Genomic DNA, 22,795 nt, shown 5'->3' on the forward strand with positions numbered 1-22,795 from the left:
TTTTGTTGACCTTTGTCCATGGAAGGTCCCTGCAAAATTTCATTGAAATTGGTTCAGGGGTTTTGGAGAAGAAGTCGAAAATGTAAATTGTTTACGGACGCACGACGGACGACGGACGACGAACGACGGACGACGACGGACAAAAGGCGATCGCAATAGGTCACTTGAGACTTTGTCTCAGGTGACCTAAAAATCCTGTGGAGATAACCCCTGAATGTTTTTTACCATTCACAACACTTGAAATGAACACCTCTATTTTGGTATCAGCACCATTATCAAAATAGTCAATTTGTAAACATGTTGTATAGTTTTGATTTTTTTTTGCAAAGGGTTCACCTGACAAATTCCACATTTTGCTTTAAAAATTGCGATTACTTTCTGGTTAAATCCATCCATCAACATTTTCAGTTTATGTTTTTTTATTACTTTTCGAGTATTGCTTTCTTTGGATAACAGTAAATATAGGCTGCAAAGGAATACTTGGTTGTTTTTGACAGTACACTCTGTATATATAACAGTGAAGATTGGGGTGGGTTTTTTTGCTGCATTATATTTACAAAATTAGCCTATGTGTGAGTTCTGTTTTGCTTGTCTCTAATAATAAATCCTAAATTTCACCACATCTGAAATTTTCTCAAGTCAATGGTTTTCTGTTCAGAACATGTTTACATAATTCAAACTTAGATTTGAAATGTCTTAGATGACACATAATCAGAGTTTGACTTACCAGGGGCCGCGGCTGTTTAGGTGGTTCTCTAGCCTCTTGCTTTTCATAGGGACCTTTTTTCTAAAATGAAAGAGATTGTATTTGAATCCAAGATATTTTTATTATGAAAAAAAAGAAAGATACAAATAAACTACTGTACATTGTAAACTCCCTCACTATATGTACATACCATACATCAACTTCAAGCGATTCAGCTAATTTTGTCACTAAAATAATTTCAATATCATCAATGAAAAGTGCGATTCTTTATATTTTTAACTTGTTTTCTTGTCTGATTTTCCTTTTTTCACAGGTATATATAACTAGTTTAATCAAATTGGCTCCATAAATAGTAAAACTGGTTTGACTTGTTTGACAAAACATCACCTTTACTAGTACTGCAGTCTCAAGCTAAACATAAAACTATATATTTTTTGTTTTTTGATATTTATCTTTTAAATTCTGTTAATGGAAAGAATCACCATGACTTTCCAATAACGAAATAACATAAAAACAAGAGGCCCATGGGCCTAAACAGTCACCTGAGTCCTACAGTATTTATTTTTGTTGTTGAAATATGTACCAATTTGAGAACAAAATAGTTAAGTATAATGTTAACTGAAGTTTGTCAGGACCATGAGCTGATCATTCCTAGACCGAGTTTCAGTTAAATCTGCCTATTAGAACTTGTTTTCAAGTTTGAAATAGTTTTTCAAAATGGCGGCTGTGGTGGCCATATTGGATTTCTGATCGACCCGAAAAATAACAACACTTTGTGAGGACCATGAGTCGATCATTCCTATAAAGTTTCAGTTCAATCGGCCCAGTAGAACTTGACTTTAAGTTTGAAATAGTTTTTCAAAATGGAGGCTGTGGTGGCCATATTGGATTTCTGATCGCACCGAAAAATAACAACACTTTTTCAGGACCATGAGTCCATCATTCCTACAAAGTTTCAGTTCAATCGACCCAGTAGAACTTGACTTTAAGTTTGAAATAGCTTTTCAAAATGGAGGCTGTGGGGGCCATATTGGATTTCTGATTGACCCGAAAAATAACAACACTTTTTCAGGGAGATGTAAGTAACCTTCCCATGAAATATTACTGAAATCCCTTTGCCAGTATTTCAGCTTAAGTTGAAAATGTAAAATGTTAACGGACGACGGACGACGATGGACGAAGACGGATAGCAATAGGTCACTTGAGCTAAAGCTCAGGTGACCTAAAAATCAGTAGAAACCCTTACTATTTAATGTTTGATAATCATTACATCTGTTGATGACCATTTCTCACACATTCTACCAATATTTGAGTTTTCTAAGAGGACTAAACCCTGGGAGGTGCCTAAGAAACAAAAAGAGTGAGATGTTACATTACTTACAGCACCCTCGTCAGAATCTAAAGAATTCATCATATTCTTCCAGTTATCTTCCCTTGCCTTGTTGATCCTCGCCATCTGTGAAAAAGGGTATTCAGGGGGTTTGAAGGAATCTTTACAATTAAACTTTGTCCCAATTGACTATCCCGTTATCTATTACATTTCTTCTACAGTAAACATGCAGTTTTATATGTCATTTTTTTTTGTAAAACCTTAAGTTTGCTTGGGGAGGAAATCTGTCCTTTCTGTACCAATCGTGTTAAAAAAGTACCAAAATCCCAGAAACTTATTAAGTGTTACACCAGCAGTTCCAATTTTAAACAACATTTCATCAAATTGAAGCTGCAGTTCCTTTATTTAAGAGTGTTTTTTGTGCTATATTTGAAGCAAAGAATTCGTAGCTGTTGCAAGTTATTTTGACCTCACAAACGTAAAGTGCTCAAAGCATCATTGGTTACTGCTTTATCTTTGATGCTAAGAATTTTTTCTATAGTAGATATATGCCACATTTTTTTTTTTTATTAATTTCAACATAATATAAAGTTTAACATTGTGCATATTTTATTAGACTTTTTTTTTTTTTTTGATTTTTTTTCAACAGTACATTAAACAATTGGCTTGAATTACGAAGCCCTACTGCATTGTCATAACAACAGACTGATTTGACTGATAAGGGATTATAAAAAATATGTTTATACTAGAAGCGTGGACAATCAATACATCCTCTGCAAATCTACTCCAATGAATAGTTAACGCAGACTATTTTTACGATGCTTCATTTAATAAATATTGAAATAATTCACGAGGTTATAATCAATCACGTGTTTACATAATGTTAGACGCGAGATCAACATGAAAGTGAGCCGTAAAAAAAACATGCTATACGTTTACGCATAGGCGATTTGAAAAAAACTTACAGAACTTACATGGAACGGAGCTTAAATTGAACAACTACATTTTCGTAATAGTATGGGGAAACGCACCCGAGATGTCAAAACATAATGTCGTAAGTTGATCGGCGATTCTCTGGCATAGGAATTTGGCTAAACTTTTTGTTAACGGTTACCTATTTAATAATACTTTTCATATAAACTCACATAACAACACATTATGTATCTTTTATTAATGTTTGACATAAATAAATTTGTTGACCGTCATTTGTCTTAGAGTTCCGTGTATAATAAATAAGAGAAATAATCCAAGATGGCGATCTCCCAGAATCGTCGATCTTTTCCTGAAAAAAACTTGAAATTTTCTATACCTGTGTATTTTACGCACCCCCCACTTTGTGTATTAAATTTCTGAAAAAAAAGTGCGCAAATTACATGGGTTTTTACGGTAAGCTTTTCAAAGCTAAAACTGATAGACCAGTTTGCAGACATCTAGCCTCATAAATATATAGTTTAATGATAAGTACTAAATTATCAGCATTGTTTTTTCTATCATAGAAACCAAAGATAAAAGATTCTTTATTAAAAGCAAATGGAATTAATAACACATCTAGCAATGATTCAAAATCTGTTAAAAACACTTGTACTTCTTTACATTCCCATAATGCATGAACTATAGTTTCTGTGTCAGTTTTACAATGAAAACAATATGGACTATTAACAAGACCTATTTTATAAAGATATGAATTAGTAGTTAAAATCTGTTGATTGATTCTAAATTGAAGCCACTGTAGTTTTGTGTTTTTACTAATTTTGAAGGGAATGGTATAGATTTTCTTCCATATCTCTGTGTTAAATTCAAATATTTCCTCCCACTTCTTTCTACCGGTAGATATTGTATTATTTTGGCATAGAACATGGTAAAAGTCTTTAGTTCCTTTTTTGTGTTTAAGAAAAATTTCCAAATTAATTGGGATATATGGATAATCTACATTCAAATTAGAAACATCCTCATGTGAAATGGATTTCTTTATGGAATTAATGACACCTTGATAAGTGAGAAAATTTGTATGAATATCAAATTTCTCTGAAAACTCTTGATGGCTGTAAAACAATTTATTTCTTCTTTCTTTAATTAAGTCATAAATTATTGTTACCCCTTTCCTATACCATTCCCTATAAAATATACTCTTGTTTTGTATTTTTATTGATTTATTACACCAAATGGGTGATTTGAGAATATTTACCTTTTTATTTCCAAAATTTACAACTTTTTCAGCTAGCTTGCACCAACTTGATAGCACATCTTTCCAAAATAAATTTTTACAACTCTTCTGGCATTTTAGCATATAATCAGTACCACAATTAGCTACAATATTTCTATTTCCATATAACTTTAAAAAAAATATGCCACTTTCCTTCTGTTGTATTAGACTTAATAAAATCTTAAAGTTTTGAAATTATATTTAATATCATTCTGAGAAGGATAAAAAAAATTGTAGAATATCACACCTACCTTTTGCTTGTCTAGTAAGTCCCTGTGCTTCTTTTCAGCAGCAGCCTTCAATTGCAAGTGTAAACAAACTTCAGGTTATCAAAAAATGACATGAGTTTGATACACATTTACAATAAAATATGTCAAAACCAAACACCTCATCAGCCACCAGTATTTCTATACTCCGACTAACTATAAACAGCTTTCCAGAATACACAAGTTTAATTCATGTAGAAACATAGCTGATAACAGATGTGTATCTCGGATTTACATCTACGAAATACAGATTTTGGGATTATGCTGTATATGGGTTTTCAATAGACAAGTTCTAAATAAATGTAAATTCCTCAAAATTGAAAGTAACTTGAAAATAAAAAAGTTAAATTTCCAACAAATTTTCGTAGAAAAGATCAAAATTGAGTAGAGCAACAACTAGATATGGAAAATCTTGTGAACATGTATGATATGGTCGTCAGTATTATATAGAAAGTAAAACCTACCTTGCTTTCTTCCATTCTCCGTTTCTTTTCTTTCAAGATCATATCTTCTTTCTTCTTCTTTATATCCTTAAAGTTACAAACACAGTAAATACTTGGACCAATAGTTATCTGTATATCCTGTTCATCCATAATGCTTATAGACACTATTCAGACTTCTACCATTTCAATGCCCAAATTGGTACACGTTATTTTTATGTTCACAGGTTCAAAAATTATAATCAGCAGTTATTAGTTGCTCTTAAGTTTGGTTTTGGTTTGTTTGTGATTTATGTCCTATTAACAGCTATGTTCATTTAAGGACGTGCCAGGTTTTGGTGGTGGAGAAAAGCCGGAGTTCCCGGAGAAAAAAAACACCGACCTACAGCCAGTACCTGGTGACTGCCCCACATAGGCCTCGAACCTGCGACCCTGTGATGGAGAGCTAGTGGTAACAGAATGTCAGATGCCTTAACCACTTGGCCATCGCAGCCTCTAAACTGTTAAGGATGTTCTTGTTCATCATTATTATAATTATTTAATTGCTTTTTATTTTCTCCTTGAATAGTGTTTCAAGGATGTGTGAGAAAAACAAAATTTCTTCTCTGATATTTGTGAGAGCTGAATAATCTCAATCTTATGGTGATATTTTGCACTTGTGTCCAAGATGAGGCTTATTCTGGTCCGTGATTCATTGAAACAAATATTAATCCTCTCCCTTTTTTTTTTGAGATAATGAAGTTTTTAACAGCTGCTTTTAATTAAGACATTACATTAATGTTGTGATGTATCAGGGACATCTATTGATATCACCTACTGGATGAGTTTTATATATAGAAGTAAGTTCACGTAGACTCAATAATACATTACTGAGATTGGTTACATGATTAAGCGAAATGCATTACCTCTGAAATACAGTACATCATATGGACCCCTGTATATATAATATGCCCCCGATTCTTTTTTCACAATATTTTCTAATCTCTTTGTCATTGATTGCACACACACACAGTAATCAATGGTCAACGATGCGGTCAGTGTAAATTCTGCCTTTGGCTTACCTTCATGTAGCCTAGTCCCTAGGGGATTTTGGCTTTAGATATCAGATATATCATAACCAATTATATTTCTATTTTTCTTTTAATGTAAGTGTTCCATGCTCTCTGTGTCTTGATAAAGGAGCAGATCACTCTGAAAATTGGACAATCATGCTGTCTACACTGTTGGAATTACTTACTTGCCCCATATACCAATTTTTACTAATGAGTATCCTGCACACATACATTTGTAAGGATCCAGTGTTATAAGGTATTTCATGGTTGGTATTACTCTAATATATACCCAGATATAAATGGAAGGCAAACAAATAAATCTAAGCAAATTATAGGAATATTGAGGATATTTTTATTTGTACAACTTTGAAAGTTAACCTTGCAACCTACCATTTAAAACCCCTTTAAAACAATCTTTCGTATTATATGTGTTAATGCATTTATAGCAAGATCTCAGATGTTTGAAAAAAAACATCAGGACAACTGCAAACCCGCACAGTATGAACCATTTTCAAATATTAGCAAAGCACATTACCAGAATTAACAGGTACCATTCATGATCAGAAGCTAAAACAACATTAAAGGATAAGTTTTTTTGTTCAATTTGTGAAGGATTGCTTAGTTGGTGTGAGATGTAGCCTTATACCAGAACGTACTAAGTAACCTTTGTCCCCCGGGTAGCCTCTCACCTGGCCGGCACTGTTTGGGCGCCCAGCACTGCCCGGACGACCGGCACTCCCAGCACTGCCTGGACGTTTCTTTATGTCGACGGACCCCCTAGCGTAACACAATGTAAGAATTAACCCTTCATTTCATCAACACATGTTTCTGTTAAAATCAAACAATATATATCTGACAAGAGAATTAATGTCAAATGTAAAATCAGGGGTTTTTTCACAGACAGAAATAAAAAATATATATATATATATCAACACAAGAACATTAAAACACATTTATGACAAATTTTGAAATGTTAATTTGTTAGAGTCTGAAAACAATTGCAAACTGAATGCATCTGCATAGTGGATATTTATGAAGTTTGCAATTTTGTTTTCATAAAAGCATATAATCATTCAGAGTTGAATTCTGTGAAAATAAAACATGACCTGAAAGTTATTTGACTGCTTTAAATAATGGCACTTAGTTATGTCCAACAAATATGGAGCTTGATTTTCCTTTTCATGGAGATGTAAAAAAAAAAAAAAAAAAAAAAAGACCAATTGGACTTGAATAATTACCATAAAAACGAAGAAAATGTCATTATTCCATAATACCTTGAAGGAGAATGGCAGGTTTCATCTAAATTATTATCATATTCTATTTTCACCTCTGGATATGGTATAAAAGGGAGGTTTTTTTTTATTTGATTGGCTAATAGATACCGATAATACCTAAGCTCCAATGACCTGTTCTCCTTAAAACTTATTGAGAGTGATTATAAAAATTGTTAAACCTAAAGAGTTTAAATACAATCATTTGGCTATATATAGTTACAAATAGATATCAGGAAGAGATAAATAATATAATATATACATTGTATTGTTATAAGATATGGATATAGAGGCAACCCAATGTCTGCGACCATTACATTTCCAATTCAATTCCTAGCAAATTTTATTTACACTTCTCTACATGGTTTTAAAGCCAGGAATTTATTTTTTTCAGTTTGGCTATATAGATAATACACAAACACGTTATAAGATATGGATATAGAGGCAACCCAATGTCTGCGACCATTACATTTCCAATTCAATTCCTAGCAAATTTTATTTACACTTCTCTACATGGTTTTAAAGCCAGGAATTTATTTTTTTCAGTTTGGCTATATAGATAATACACAAACACGTTATAAGATATGGATATAGAGGCAACCCAATGTCTGCGACCATTACATTTCCAATTCAATTCCTAGCAAATTTTATTTACACTTCTCTACATGGTTTTAAAGCCAGGAATTTATTTTTTTCAGTTTGGCTATATAGATAATACACAAACACCACTAACCTGTTTTCCTTAGACCTCCTGGGTGCCCCCACTGGAGCCCCGTACACACTTGCAGGGTTGTAGCGACTTGGAGGCTGAACTGCGGCTTTCCTCACACCCCCTGCTGCTCACAAAACAACAGGTTCACATTGACAAGTTGCAGCATACAATTTTATCATTTTCAGATAAAATAATCACTTAATTGTAAGTCAATATGCCTGTTTCCAAAACAATCATATTGTAATCATATTAATTTTGTACTTCCTTTACAATTTGTTAACATTTTGAGAAAAACCAAAGTTCTGAACTAACAGATTAATTCAAAAATATACAGAGTGATCTTAAAAACAATAGTTTAATTATGTTGTTGTGTTTTCTAAAAATATTTTCATTCTTTTTAAAGAAAAAAAAACGACTTTTGGTTCAATAAAGTTTTGAGAACTTGACTTTATATATTGTTACATGCTCACCGGAGGGGGGTCTGGAGGAGTTAGGAGGAGGAGGCAACTTCCTTGCTATCTTTTTACCGTGCATCACTGTATGACTGAACTCTTCTTGGATTTGCTTCAAGATGATTCAAATAAGATAATGTCTTATTCATACATACAAAATTAACAAATTAAATGATATCTGTTATGAAAGTAGATTGGTGGACAAGGGAATTAAAATGAGGATAGAAAATAATTAATTTTGGATACAAGTAAGAAGTAAATCAAAGTTTTTTGTAGTCTCAGTATTTTAGTCATTGAAATGTTAATAAACCATTAATGAATCATGATTAAACCTAATATAAATTTAAACTAAGATTTAATATCATGATTCAACCATGCTTCACCTATAAATAACTGCTAAAAAATGTCAAGAGTTTTATGCCTTACTTAAGATAAATCAGACATGTACATTCTTGTATTCTATTGTAATATATGAAATGGAATTTGTTAAACAGTTAGTAAATATAATGAGTTAATACTTACATCTTCTGAGAGAAACTTGCTCACCCTCTTTGTTATAAAGTTTGTTTTCAATATAGAGTTGACTGAAGGTCTGTCCCTGTGAATAAAATATCCATACATTGATACAAATATATTATATCACTTCTTTCTTTCTCAAAACAAGATATTACAGTGATATTCTGTGGGTAGTCATCACATACAAATATGATATTATTTTTTGCCTGGGATATCCCTATGACCATTGGTGCTATAAAAATTAATCTTACCCATAAGTTTGGATCACTGTATTGTGACCTTACTAAGCAATAGAGCGGCAATTCTGACGACAGAATATGAGAAAAACAGTGTTTGTCACTCCTAATGGCACTGATATTCCTTGTGCATTTTAAAATCTTTGTTTTTCACTTTAACAGTAGGTAATGAAATAAAATCTATCCTTGAGGATGAAATATAGATAGGTGATTCGAACCCTTCACATAAACACAGATTTTTTTTGATTTTTTTTAGTATTTCACTTTTCCAGTTTGAATCATCTTAATGATCTATACACTATGAACCTCATCTCAGGCAAAGATGCTATTAACTTGCATTACTTTTGTGAATGGATGATTAACTGAAACCAATTGTCAAATATTACTGCAAATCTTTTATATTTCTATAACTTTTTATATATTAAGAAGCTGTACTAAATGCAAGGAAAAGCAAGTTACATAATATATACAAGTACCAGTACCTTGAAAGATTTCAATATTTTACAGGTTGTATTTACATACCTGGGAGTTCGCTTGAAGAGTTTGGCTATCAGCCCTCGCAGCTCATAGCTGTACTTTGGTGGGATAGGTGGGTAGGAACCTCTGATAACAAATAAAAGTTCATGTTGACGTAACATTTTGAATAAAATAAAACCCTAATCTCATTCTCCCTATCTCCCTGACAATCAAAATAATGGAAATTCAGCTTTCAGTCATTTTGTTTCGCCTTTCTTCAAATGAAATCTTTACAATGTATAATTACATAGTTGTACAATGTTTTTAGGAAAAGCATGCTACCAATGAAATTATGTGTCCCTGATGTTGGTATCAAACCAGTTAATTCTAAACACATGAAAATATAAGATTGTGCAGTTAAGAAATTCTAATTATTAAATAATAATTTATTTTTTTATTTTTGTAGAAATTAAATATTCTGAGATATTAAACTAATACATACCTGATTATCTTTAATACTAAATTCTTCATGTTTCCAGCTTCGTACTACAACATATAATAGGTACCATGAATTTAACAGGGTCTGAAGTAAAATCTTTATATTTATTGTATATATATGCAGTAATAAAAGCAGATTTATTTTTCTATACCCTCTTTGTCTAGCTTTATTTCACAAGATTATTCAATCAGAAGTTACAGCCTAGCTAGGCAACTGGATGGATGGACATTGTGCAAACCGTATGATCTTCCCACTTTCATTGTTACAAGACTAACAAGCAAGAAAATTTTGCTAATAATTCTTCCAAAAGCGATACACTTTAATATATAATCTTAATACCCTTGATAACATTTACCAGAGATTTGATAAAAAACAAGAAGCCCAATGGGCCTGAATCGCTCACCTGGTTTTAATCTCACACTTGCAATCTTAAAAGTGGACTAAAATATGACTACAGACAGAATATCAGTGTTTGATTCATAAAAACTTATTAAAAGATTTAAACATATGATGCCTGTGACCTTGAATGTTGAACAAGGACATTAGGTTGAAGAGAGTTTATAGTCTTCAAACCCAGCATGCTTCTAGCAAAATATCATTACCCTGGACCTTTTGGTTATACAGAACAAATCATTTAAAGATTTAAACATATATTGACAACTGTAACCTTGAGTATGGGCCAAGGTCATTCATTTGAAAAACTTGGTAGCCATTCATACCAGCATGTTAATGGCCAAATATCATCACCCTTGGCCTATTGCTTATTAAGAAGAAGTCATTCAAAGGTTTTAAACATATTTGACCCCTGTGACCTTGAATATAAGTCAAGGTCATTTATTTGAACAAACTTGCTAGCCCTTCATCCCAGCATGTTACTGGCCAAATATCATCACCCTAGGCCTTTTGGTTATTCAGAAGAATTTGTTTCAAGTTTTTAACATAGTTGACCCATGTGACCTTGAAAATAAGTGAAGGTCATTTATTTGAACAAATTTGGTAGCCCTTCATTCCAGTTTGCTTCTGGCCAAATATCATCACCCTAGGCCTCTTGGTTATTAAGAAGAAGTTGTTTAAAGTAAAATATGTTACTGGCCCTATGGGCCAGGGGAGCTAAAAATAATCAACTGAAAGATATTCAAATATTTGTATTCACAATTGTTTGAAAATTTCATAAAATTAAATCATGGAATCTTTTTGTTCAATACTTACAGCATGTTTCAGGGTTGTCATCTCATACAGTACACAGCCCAGTGACCAGATATCACTGAAAAGGTAGGGAATACAAAGTTAGCTAACCATATCCAGGATGAATAATTTCTTAAAAGAGGCTCTATTAATTAAATCTAAATTTGTTGTCTTTTTTCGGAATGAGAGAAAAACAACTGTTCCCAACTTAAATTGAGGATGAGACAGAAAATCTCAATTCTTGAGGTAAGATTTTCAGGATGCACAAGTTTAAGGAATTTCACCGAATAGTAGAGGTTGACGTTCAGAAAATAATCCTTTAAATTGTACACATCATGGAAAAATTGAATCGTTGATCTTGTAATGATTATATGACATTTGAACCGCAATTTAATTAGTACTGGTGTTGTATTTTTTGAAGAAGATACTTCACCAACTAAATCTTGGCTGATCGTAAATGAGATAAACATTTCTGTTTGAAATCCTGATTTGAGAATCTGGTAGATCGGGTACTGGGTACCTTTTGTTGTTGTATGGACGGTTTTCACAGATCTCTGGAGATAGGTAGTAAGGCGTTCCTATACAAGTCCTCGCTAACTCCACCGTACTGAAGAAGAAAAAAAATACAATTTGTTTTACTTTTGTTTACTTTGGGTCACCATTTACCTGGGCCGTTTTCGTTTAAACGGTTAAGCGGGTTGGACCAAAGTTGTTCATTTATTAAATAAGGTCGGACCTAGCAATCTGATGCTGCTTTCAGGCGAGCCTTGACAAAGCCTTGCAAGGCCTGCATAAACATTTGCAGTTCCGCCAGGATTTATACCCGAAATTGTTATATTTAAAGATTGCCAAACCTGTTGTTCTGCATAAACGAACATGCCCCTGGTGATCGTTTCTAAGGAAAGTTGGTAGGATTGATTATAAGGACTGTCTTTTTCATAAAAAAAGTTTTCTATTCAAAAAATGAGATGTAAACAAAGAAAGACTGTGAAGCCAATTATGAATTTATTTTGTTATGTATGTATACACTTTACATCTTAGGGTATCTTAATTAACAGCATAACTGTTTTTAGGACATGTACATCTTTTTATGTTTGAATAAAAACTGATTTGTTGATACCGGTATATTATAAGTTATATCTACCTGTTCAAAACTTTTGCAATTCCAAAATCTCCTAGTTTGACCATCCCTTCAGCTGTCAAAAATATATTCTGAAACGAAAGAAACATTTCTGTTATCAGCAACTGGCATAATATTTATTTTACATTCATCAATATGTATTTGATTTTATAGATTGATTGGTAAATATTGGGATATTTCTGATAAATTTGAAAATGTTTGTGTACCTACAGTGCTCAAATTGAGAGTGACTGGACTTTAAGATGGTAGAACATGAATCTGTATGACAATGGTATAACAGTTGACATGAATCCGTATGACAATGGTATAACAGTTGACATGAATCTGAATGACAATGGTATAACAGTTGACATGAATCTGTATGATAATGGTATAACAGTTGACATGAATCTGTATGACAATTTTATAACAGTTGACATAAATCTGAATGACAATTGTATAACAGTTGACATGAATCTGTATGATAATGGTATAACAGTTGACATGAATCTGTATGACAATTGTATAACAGTTGACATGAATCTGTATGACAATTGTATAACAGTTGACATGAATCTGAATGACAATTGTATAACAGTTGACATGAATCTGTATGACAATGGTATAACAGTTGACATGAATCTGTATGACAATGGTATGACAGTTGACATGAATCTGTATGACAATGGTATGACAGTTGACATGAATCTGTATGACAATTTGATGGTTTGGTGGTTCTGTGATAGCTCACTCGCCTTTCATCAATAAAGGAGATTATGATGATTATACAATGACAGATAGAACTTGTTCATAGCTGTTGTAAAATAAATAAAGTTTAGATATAAAGACGAATGTCATAAATGTACTACACATTGCTTTTTTTAAGATACATTGTATTTGACTTGAAAGTAAACAAGCTATCTTAGGCTATAGTCATGTAGGGTAGCCCCGGTATACCCTATTGTGCGATTTGCAGCAGTTTACTGTGATTATCCTGTAAACAATGGAGTTTTCCTGGCGATGGAAGATCTATAAAAACATATTTATGACAGTATAGTCACGATCTTCCAAAGCAAATCTAAACCTGATTACTATACCATTTGTATGTATTTTAATTTGGGTATTCAACACCTGTTTACCAAAAGTTTTGTCATGTCTCAACAGTCTTGACATAATATGAGTTATCTGTGTGTACTTGTTCTGTGTACAAACCTGAGACTTGATGTCCCGATGAAGGATCTTCCTATCGTGAATGTGTTTGATGGCTAGACACATCTGTACAAACATATCCAGCACCTGTATAACAGAAAACAGAAGCAAACATGTAAACCTATGGGTTGAACATGGTACAGGTACTGCAGAGGCAAATTAACATGTATATCAATGGGTTGGACAGGTAATGTAGAGGCAAAATAACATGTACATCAATGGGTTTAGTAGGTAATGTAGAGACAAATCATCATGTCCATTAATGGGTTGAATAGGTACTGTAGCAGCAAATTAACATATAAATTAATGGGTTGAACAGGTACTGTAGAGACAAGTTAACGTGGACATGAAGGAGTTAGAATGAAAGTGTCAATGACTAATATAGTTTAACCTGCGTTAACAGACCCACAATGAAATCACTAAAATAGGGAATATTAAAAGTAGTCAACATAGGTGGTCTCTTTAATGAAAGTCGCTGCATTAGTAGATAATAAGATTTGACTGTATATCTAGTTAATAAACCAATCATTTAAATGACATCATGTGTATAGCGACAATACACATGAAAAAACAGTCAAGTTGTTTACCAACAACTGCATGCTCTTATAACTAGTATCTGTGCATTGATGTTAAGATATCTTTTAAGAGCTTTTAAACCAGTTTTCCAGGTACAAATCAAACATGAGCTTGTAGCCAATCAATATTAAGAATAGGTATAATGGCTTCAAAGATTATCTGAGATTTTATTGACACAGTTGGTTGTGACATCAGTAATGCCAACCAGCAGTTCAACCCTTATGTGTATGGTGTGCAAGATTGGTGTATTTGAAATCAGACAAACATATAGAGAACAGCAGGAAAGAGATCTATAGGCAGTGGCCACTGTTCTTTGAAAACTTCAAATTATAAAAGGTTACCTGGTCTTCTGGTATAAGAATTCCTCTCTGTGAATTTATCTTGGAGTAAAGGTCACCTGTAAAACCAGAATTAAAGATGTTACACAAATCACACAGTTATGCTAATTATATTATAATTCCATCATATCTAATCACTAAATGTGTCATTTAACAGATGAAATTATTTAAAAGCAATGCGACATGAATTGAATTTTTGTATTATATATTTTTTATACTCTAGGCCTACTAGTTGGCAACACATTCAAAAGATTATAAGTTAGATTTACTGATTTTTTAAAAAATATTACACCAAAGTACATACCTTTCTCACAGAAATCCATGACAATATACAGCAATCCTCGTTCTGAAATGGAATCAAACAAACCATTAATTATCAAAATTTATACTTAGTCAATACAAATTTCACATGCACTACAAACTTTTTATTCCAACAGGAAGTGATCTCCCTACAGGAACAGAGCAGTTATATTTTTGAGGGATACATCATAGCTATAAGATGCAGCTATGAAATATAATAAAAGAAAGTTATCAAGAGTATTACTCTGAATATATATGGCAGGGGAGTTTTAGTGGTGTATACATGTATTTGTATCAACCCTCTGGGATTTAGCTAACATGCACTGGGACCTTTAAAGAGCCAATCAAAAATTTCGAATCAATTTTCCAGTTGTTCTTTCAAATTATTTACAGTGTGAAAAATAACAAATTATTCAATAAAATTTATACAATGGTTAATAACATTTTAAACAAAATGAATTCCTAAAATTCATCAGGTGTATTTAATCTGACGACATTTATCAGACTAAATTATAAAGGACTTATTTTGTACACTACATCTGTTATATGCTATCGTAAAGAAAGATCTAGACTGCAGTACCTTCAAACGATTCCTGATAGGTGACTATGTTAGGATGATGGAGTTGAGCCAATACAGCCACCTAAAACAAACAAATCAAATTATGATAAATTAAGCAATGCAACCAGTTCAAACTCTATATGCTTTCACGAACAATGAACACATATAGTAAACATTGATGATCTAATTCACAAGCATGCAAACTTTAGTTTGACAAATTTGTAAATGGTATATTAAGCTAATAGATAATAAATCAAAAAGCTGTTACCTCTTTTCTTGCCTCTTCTCTTTCCTTTGAGTTCATCTGTAAAAAATAATTCTTAGTTACCTTTAAAAATCTTATATGTATGCCGTCTTGCATCTGTCATTATTTCCAAAGGTATACTGTAAGTTTAAATAGACAATACATCCTAATTACCATCCATTTCCCCTTTTGTGCATCTTCAATTTCCAGGGGTTACGCTCACTTTCACTCTCTACACCCCTGGAATATGTCATGGCAAAATTGAAGGCTCAATGTGCAGCACCTTGTGGACGAGACGAGAAGACTAGTTCGATCCTTTGATGTACATCAAAAGAATCTCGCGGTCACGTAATGGTAAACATTGACAGGCTTTCAAGTCGGGCGTCTCTCCTTTGTAATCTTCAAAGGATCAGCCGAGCGATTGGTCAGGTTGTTTTTTTACCCGAGACCAATCAAACAGCTATCTTCGTGCCTTCAATTTTGCCATGACATATTGCAGGGGTGTAGAGAGCGAAAGTAAGCGTAACCCCTGGATATTGAAGATGGTTTATATAAATATGGCAATCAAAAATCATGTGATGTGGATAAAATCTTCAAAGTCTGACACTGCAGAAATACTAAAATGAGAATATGGGTTGCATTGATGTTATTTTAACAGCTTATAAAGTTGAAATTAATTTACCAATGTTATCGTTGCAGGTATCATAAATTTCGTTCATTTTCAAATTTAACGTCGTCTTTTTGCATTACGGAATTAATGAAAAATGGAGGCTTTTTGAAAATCAGTTCAACCACGATGTCCGCATTTTAATAGTTCATATACATAAACTAGCTATTAACAACACAGTAGTTCAAAATTTTACCTTTGAAATATTAATCTCTTTGATAACCCTTTGCTTGTTGTTCGGCTTTTGTCGAACAAGAATCGCCTTACCAAAGGCACCCTCGCCTATTTGTCTTACTTTAACGTACTTATCCATCCTATGTTAATATTTGCGCCTTGAAAGTATCGGACTTAATGGCCAATGTAGCCAAAAACACGAGAAATTTCTTTTGGCATTGAGGAACCAAAAAGTGAAAATAAAAAAATAAACCATTAACAGCCAGATATTAGGTTCTTCCAATTTCTGTAAGATAAATCTTGGAATTGTATTAACATGTCCATATTACGGTTGCATAAATTCTATCTTAATTCAATTTGATATCGAGCTCTTTTCTTTCGGAAAGGAAAAACTCTCAAGAAAAAGTGGAATGCCTTTCCGGATGTATACGTCGGCCATGTTTGGTTTCAAGGTAGATACATTTTTCAAAATGATTAAAAACGAAATAAGTAAGACTATAAATAGGCACAGATAATTAAATATGCAAAATACATAAAAAATAAAAATATTTTTAAAAGAAACATAAATTGTTTTTTAAGTAGTATTGACATTATTTATAATAAAATACTTTTATCTGTATTATTCCGCTAATTATTTTAAGGATTCTTAATATTTACAAGATGGCGTCTAAAGGGGCTTTTGCGTTCGGTCGACAGCTAAAAGAACTAAGAATTCACTTATGTCAAACTTCCCGGACCAGCCAAGGTGTAAGGTAAGCAAGAAAGACACAGTTGAGGTGAAACTTTACGAGAACCAATCCTGTCACACATTCTGATTTAGTGGTTATGTATGACCTTCAGTGGTCATTGCGTCGGCTTCACCATTTACCAAAAACTGATTTATTGAATAATTCATATAACTTGTTTTGTGATAGAACCCATCCATGGTACTCCATGGATTCCGCTCACTTTCGCTCTCTGCACCCCTGGAATATGTCATAGCAAAATTGAAGGCTCAATGGGCGCCACCGTGTTGATGAGACAATAAAGACTAGATTGGTGTGATCCTTTGATGGTACATTGTACATCAAAATAATCTCGCGGTCGCATAACGGTAAAATTGAATGGCTTTGAAGTACAGCCTAGCGATTGGTCATTTTTATTCACTAGCTATCTTTTTGCCTTAAATTTTGCTATGACATATTTCTGAAGGGTTGCAGAGAGGTGAAGTGAGCGAAGCCCCTGTAGTATCGAGGATGGCTGGATCATGATTGAATGGTATCAGTGCATCGTGTTGAAAAAGTTCAAAGTCATGTGGTGAAGAGCTTTCCATAAAACAGATACCTTTCAAAGTTTCGTCTAAGGAACTGTTTCCGTTGTACACCTGTGTAACTGGAGAGGAAAAATGCACATCCACACCTTGGGTCGAACCTGGGACCTAACAAACTCTAGATGAAAGCTCTGCCAATTGAGCTACGTGGCCGCTGATAACTAAACCTGTGCCCTGACCTATTGCACACATGGGCTGCTTTCATTTATTGTGATCCAAACGGTCGAACCGGTTGGGCCAGAGTTGTTTGTTTATGAAATAAGGGCAGACCTAGTACATTAGATGCTGTTTTCAGGCAAGCCATGACAAAGCTTAGTACAAATATCAATACCCGGCCTCCTCATGCTTCTGTCGGGTATTAAATCGATCCCATGCCTTGTAATGATTCTGGGTTGTTATGCCCAAAATCCTGTTCGCCCTATATAGGTTGTTACGCTTAGGGCGAAACATTGTTTGATATTTTCTTTCAATTTTAGTAGTATTAATTCACAAATTAAATCTTCTTAGTCTTCCATTAAATTAAAATAAATTTGATAAAAAGAAATGTGTTTGTGTTATTTTTTAGCGAGTGTGATAAAGGGCAGCTGTGAAAAGCTGACTTCACACAGTTGCATATTTTTCTACATGAAATATATCTAACAACAATATAGAAAGTTATCAATAAAAAAATAGTTTAGGGCGAAACAACCTCGGGCGAACAGGGTTTGGGGCAAAACAACCCTTAGTGCGAACATGATTTATGGAGAAACAACCCGTTACCCCTTGTAAGCCCGGTGTGAATCAACACACTAGGGCGATTTTAGAATTAATTGACAGCACATTGGTCAGCATCCATGAATTGGTTTGAAATATGAACTTTGTCTGTTGATTTCCTAATATTTAACTTGAAGTTAAACTCAGCCTAAAATGTCATTAAATTATCAAGTTAACATGTCAAATTCTGAATTGATCTGCATGTTGGAAACTTCGTCTCACTTCGGATAGAAGTCAAGACGTCTATATATATGGGTGTTATGACCCAATATGGAAATTGTAGAAAACATGACAGCATTAGTAGTAATACTATATTTGGTCATGCAGGCCGTATACCGTAAAAACCTGTGTAATTTGCGCACCTATGGGGAAAACGCGCGGAGATGTCGAAACCTAAGTTGATCAGCGATTTCTCTGGCATAGGAATTGGCTAATCTTTATTTGTTAACAGTTACCTATTAAATAAAACTTTGAGATAACATCACACTTGATCTGTGGTCATATCTATTTGTTTCCCCAAGATTGACTTGGCTAATTTCATTGGGGTACATAGGTCTCCTGGTCCTGGTGATCAACTACTGTTGCTATCTGTGTGTTTACCCCCTAGAAACAGCTTGAAGTGAATGATGAGTAATGACAGAACTGACTTCTTCCTCTCCCTCATCATCAATTGCTTTTAGAGAGTCAGGTCTGTGCTGAGGTTAACAGTTAGGTCATGCAATCATCTCAGAGGCTATTGGGGGTGGGGTGAGGGCTTAGTTCCCATTACCCTAGCAAAGTAGAGAAATTACAGTCTATGTACCGTGTGTCAGCGCATGCAGGAAATCATCATATAGGTAGTATGGCATGCATAGACATTGCTTTTAACTAGGATCAGTGGGAAGCAAGGAATACATGGTTTACTGGTAGTACCATTAGAAGAAATTAGAAGAATAACTAGTAGAACAGCAGACTAGTAAATTATAATAAATGTGTATATTCCATGGTTTGACTCCTAGCTAAGAAGACTCTTGAGATTGGATAAGGACCTATTGGCACCCCATAGTAATTACTTACATGGGAACAGTCACACCTTCATGTATGACAGTCTATTTAAACTTGGTATCTCGGACATGGTTATTAATGTACTCAAGAAGACCTGAAGATAATGTCTTCCCATGGATGAATACTCTAGGGAACTTTCATCCTTTCACTCAGTTGGAAGAGTATAGCTGGCTAGTATTCTGAAGTGTTTGCCACTAGCTTTGAAGCCTAGTACAGAGATTGAGGCACTAGAAAATAGGAACCTTTGCTACATTCCTAAAAATATCTTCGAATTCACCTAACCCTTTCACCCCCATGTAACTTTAGTAGACTCTACCATACATTGATCTGGATGAGTCCATTATGGTCTTCAGTGTTGAAAGGGTTTAAAGTCAATATCAAATATTGCATTTTGATGGAATTGACAGTTGAATTAACTCATTCACCCCTGAGGACACATTTTGACTCTTCCAATTCAAAGGTTGGAATAGTTCATTATGAAACTTCAGGGGTGAATGAGTTAACAATGGTTTTTTTTTATCTCTGAGTTAATCCAAAATCTTGTTTCATTTTGAAAAACTACTTTGACCATATATACTGCTATTCACTGGATTTACAATGTGCATTGATTTTGCAATTAGTGGTGAAGTCAAAGAGTATTACTTTATATACCTAATGATTACTTTTGTTCATTCTTTACAGGGATTTCATTTCGAATGGATATGTACCACTGAAGATTGCAAATCCTAAATTTCCTATTCTGATTAGAGAATGCAGTGGTGTACAACCTAGGCTGTATGCTCGTTATGGTAAGATTTTGAAAATGTGTTATCTGTAATTACGTCTTTGTGATGGAAGTAGAAAATGTGTTACCTGTAATTACATCTTTGTGATGGAAGTAGAAAATGTGTTATCTGTAATTACGTCTTTGTGATGGAAGTAGAAAATGTGTTATCTGGAATTACGTCTTTGTGATGGAAGTAGAAAATGTGTTATCTGTAAATACGTCTTTGAGATGGAAGTAGAAAATATGTTATCTGTAATTACGTCTTTGTGATGGAAGTAGAAAATGTGTTATCTGTAATGACGTCTTTGTGATGGAAGTAGAAAATGTGTTATCTGTAAATACGTCTTTGTGATGGAAGTAGAAAATATGTTATCTGTAATGACGTCTTTGTGATGGAAGTAGAAAATGTGTTATCTGTTATTACGTCTTTGTGATGGAAGTAGAAAACACGTGACAAATATACTATACCATAGTAGAACTGATGAGCTGGGATTAAGGACCTTAGTGGTTCAGTCAATTAAAACAGCGGTCAAAGAGTTCAGGAGAGGTCCCAGTTTTAAATCTTCCTGCTACGGCGTACATTTACAATATACATTCTAGATCGACACCCTTGAAAGAATGTGCAGTGTTCTCCCCAGGCTGTTTTTGCAGCATGGCACCATGCTCCTATAAGTTCTTGCCATGCTGCTATCCTAGATCTTCTCTGCTATATATTCATAGTAAATCTAAAGTTACCATGCTGCTTTGATTTTACATAAAGTGCTGCTTTAACAGAAATATTGAAATACCATGCTTCTTTCAAAACATTCTGTGGCTACATTGGACTGGGTCAAAACTATAGTAGATCTATACGTTCTTTTTGGTTCATATTGACTTCATTTTCTAATTTTGAAACTGAAAATATTTTACCGAAAAATCATCAATTTTCGTTTGAATTCAGATAGTGTAAATTGCACATAGTACCTCATTTCTTTGCATGACAAATGGCTAACCATAGTATTTTGTTATTACAGTACTACAGACCATTTAAGAGTATTAGTGATGATCACTGTAACAAATAAGAGAATGTACCAAATACATTGTAATTTTCTTCTCTCATTTATATAAATAATCACACCTTAATCTGAACTCAAAACTTAAAACTCAAAACTCTAGAAAGACAATCAGTAGGTTTCTTTGGGTAATGTTTCACAAAGTTACATACTTACCAACTTTTTAAAATTCATATGGGGAGATTGGGGGGTGTTCAGAATTAAAAACATAAATCAAATGAGTGTATGTACACTCTAGAGAACAAATAACACTTTGAAATGGCATTATTTGAGCTATTAAAATCATCAGATCTTAGAAAATACGAATGGTTTAATTAGCATGTTCACCATTTGAGAATTTTCAATGTTAGGATAAAAGTAATAAGTTGTTATTAACGTATTACATATAAATGTAAACACTTTCATTTTCGTTTGTTCACAGAGCAGGGTGTAGAAGTGAGCAAAGCCTTGTCAGACCTCAACAGTACACAAGTGATGGAAGCCATAAAAACCTTATCTCAAAAAACTGTATGAAACTAAATTCGGTGTACGAGGCCGACAATGTGTGTACTGCCTGGATGTACCCGGCTGTCACGTGTGCGGCCCGCATCAGTTATTGACTTCTAAATTTATTATATTTGACTTTTGACATGTATTGACGGTTTTCATGTAATAAAAATCATAAAGAATGACTATCATTTTGTCTGTTTTGTATCCTTTCCTGAACCTCCACCATATATTACCAATAATAAGCCTGTGCTCAATGATATGCCCATCTCCTAGCTAGATGAATACATTTTAAAGATGTGGATAATGAATGGAAGTTACCGTGTGTGTTCGTATATACAGCTCAATCGTGTGGAAACATACTTGGGGATGTGACGTGAACAAGATGAAATGCATCCAAAGGAAGGGGGCAAGGTTCATCATGTTTTAGAGAGCAGATGCATGGTTCCCCAGTTTTACAGGAATGGTATGGGTTTTGAGCCCCGCACTCAAGAAGAGGAGATGCCAAACAAGACCAAAGTAGAGGAGATGTCAAACAAGACCAAAGTAGAGGAGATGCCAAACAAGACCAAAGTAGAGGAGATGCAAAACAAGACCAAAGTAGAGGAGATGTCAAACAAGATCAAAGTAGAGGAGATGCCAAACAAGACCAAAGTAGAGGAGATGCCAAACAAGACCAAGACTCCTTTAACATGTTCAGATCACAGGGACCTGAGAATTTGTAACAGCTATATTTGGACGGGTATATGATCATTTTACCAAAAGACAATCTAAACCCCTAAAACATGTAAAACTACTCTGAACACCTTAGTTTAGGTCCAAATATAGCTTAACAAATTTTCAGGTCCCTGTGGTTCAGACCCTATTCTAAAAG

At 33.7% G+C, this 22,795-nt stretch overlaps 2 protein-coding genes across 2 annotated transcripts in view; one reads left to right on the forward strand and one right to left on the reverse strand.

Moving 5' to 3' along the window:
• LOC110466249 (serine/threonine-protein kinase Nek1-like) overlaps positions 1-16,949 on the reverse strand; it is a gene marked incomplete at its 3' end in the record, with an annotated part of 40,930 nt that extends 23,981 nt beyond the window's left edge. The window contains exons 1-19 of the mRNA XM_021522653.1: positions 16,534-16,949; positions 15,695-15,730; positions 15,448-15,508; positions 14,872-14,913; positions 14,571-14,626; positions 13,657-13,740; positions 12,469-12,536; positions 11,845-11,931; positions 11,349-11,403; positions 10,143-10,186; positions 9,707-9,787; positions 8,955-9,030; positions 8,451-8,544; positions 8,002-8,104; positions 6,687-6,774; positions 4,970-5,035; positions 4,491-4,535; positions 2,088-2,162; positions 728-787 (exon numbers count right to left, since the gene is read on the reverse strand). Coding sequence (XP_021378328.1) covers positions 728-787; positions 2,088-2,162; positions 4,491-4,535; positions 4,970-5,035; positions 6,687-6,774; positions 8,002-8,104; positions 8,451-8,544; positions 8,955-9,030; positions 9,707-9,787; positions 10,143-10,186; positions 11,349-11,403; positions 11,845-11,931; positions 12,469-12,536; positions 13,657-13,740; positions 14,571-14,626; positions 14,872-14,913; positions 15,448-15,508; positions 15,695-15,730; positions 16,534-16,650 — 1,338 coding nt within the window. The remainder of the gene's footprint in view (positions 1-727; positions 788-2,087; positions 2,163-4,490; positions 4,536-4,969; positions 5,036-6,686; positions 6,775-8,001; positions 8,105-8,450; positions 8,545-8,954; positions 9,031-9,706; positions 9,788-10,142; positions 10,187-11,348; positions 11,404-11,844; positions 11,932-12,468; positions 12,537-13,656; positions 13,741-14,570; positions 14,627-14,871; positions 14,914-15,447; positions 15,509-15,694; positions 15,731-16,533) is intronic.
• A 201-nt stretch (positions 16,950-17,150) lies between these two features.
• Positions 17,151-22,107, forward strand: LOC110466235 (NADH dehydrogenase [ubiquinone] 1 alpha subcomplex subunit 2-like). Its single transcript, XM_021522629.1, has 3 exons — positions 17,151-17,263; positions 20,299-20,405; positions 21,857-22,107. Exons 1-3 carry the CDS (start codon positions 17,172-17,174, stop codon positions 21,946-21,948), a joined length of 291 nt encoding a protein of 96 aa, XP_021378304.1. The 5' UTR covers positions 17,151-17,171; the 3' UTR covers positions 21,949-22,107.
• The last annotated feature ends 688 nt before the right edge of the window (positions 22,108-22,795 follow it).

The sequence above is a fragment of the Mizuhopecten yessoensis genome, unplaced genomic scaffold (genome assembly GCF_002113885.1).
Source record: "Mizuhopecten yessoensis strain PY_sf001 unplaced genomic scaffold, ASM211388v2 scaffold11125, whole genome shotgun sequence".
Classification (NCBI taxonomy): domain Eukaryota; kingdom Metazoa; phylum Mollusca; class Bivalvia; order Pectinida; family Pectinidae; genus Mizuhopecten; species Mizuhopecten yessoensis.

Excerpts from the sequence above, each read along its gene's own strand:
- LOC110466235 (XM_021522629.1), top strand. The coding sequence starts at position 17,172 with ATGGCGTCTAAAGGGGCTTTTGCGTTCGGTCGACAGCTAAAAGAACTA. Across the intron at positions 17,264-20,298 it reads CGGACCAGCCAAGGTGTAAG|GGATTTCATTTCGAATGGAT; the intron begins GTAAGCAAGAAA and ends CATTCTTTACAG. Across the intron at positions 20,406-21,856 it reads TAGGCTGTATGCTCGTTATG|AGCAGGGTGTAGAAGTGAGC; the intron begins GTAAGATTTTGA and ends GTTTGTTCACAG.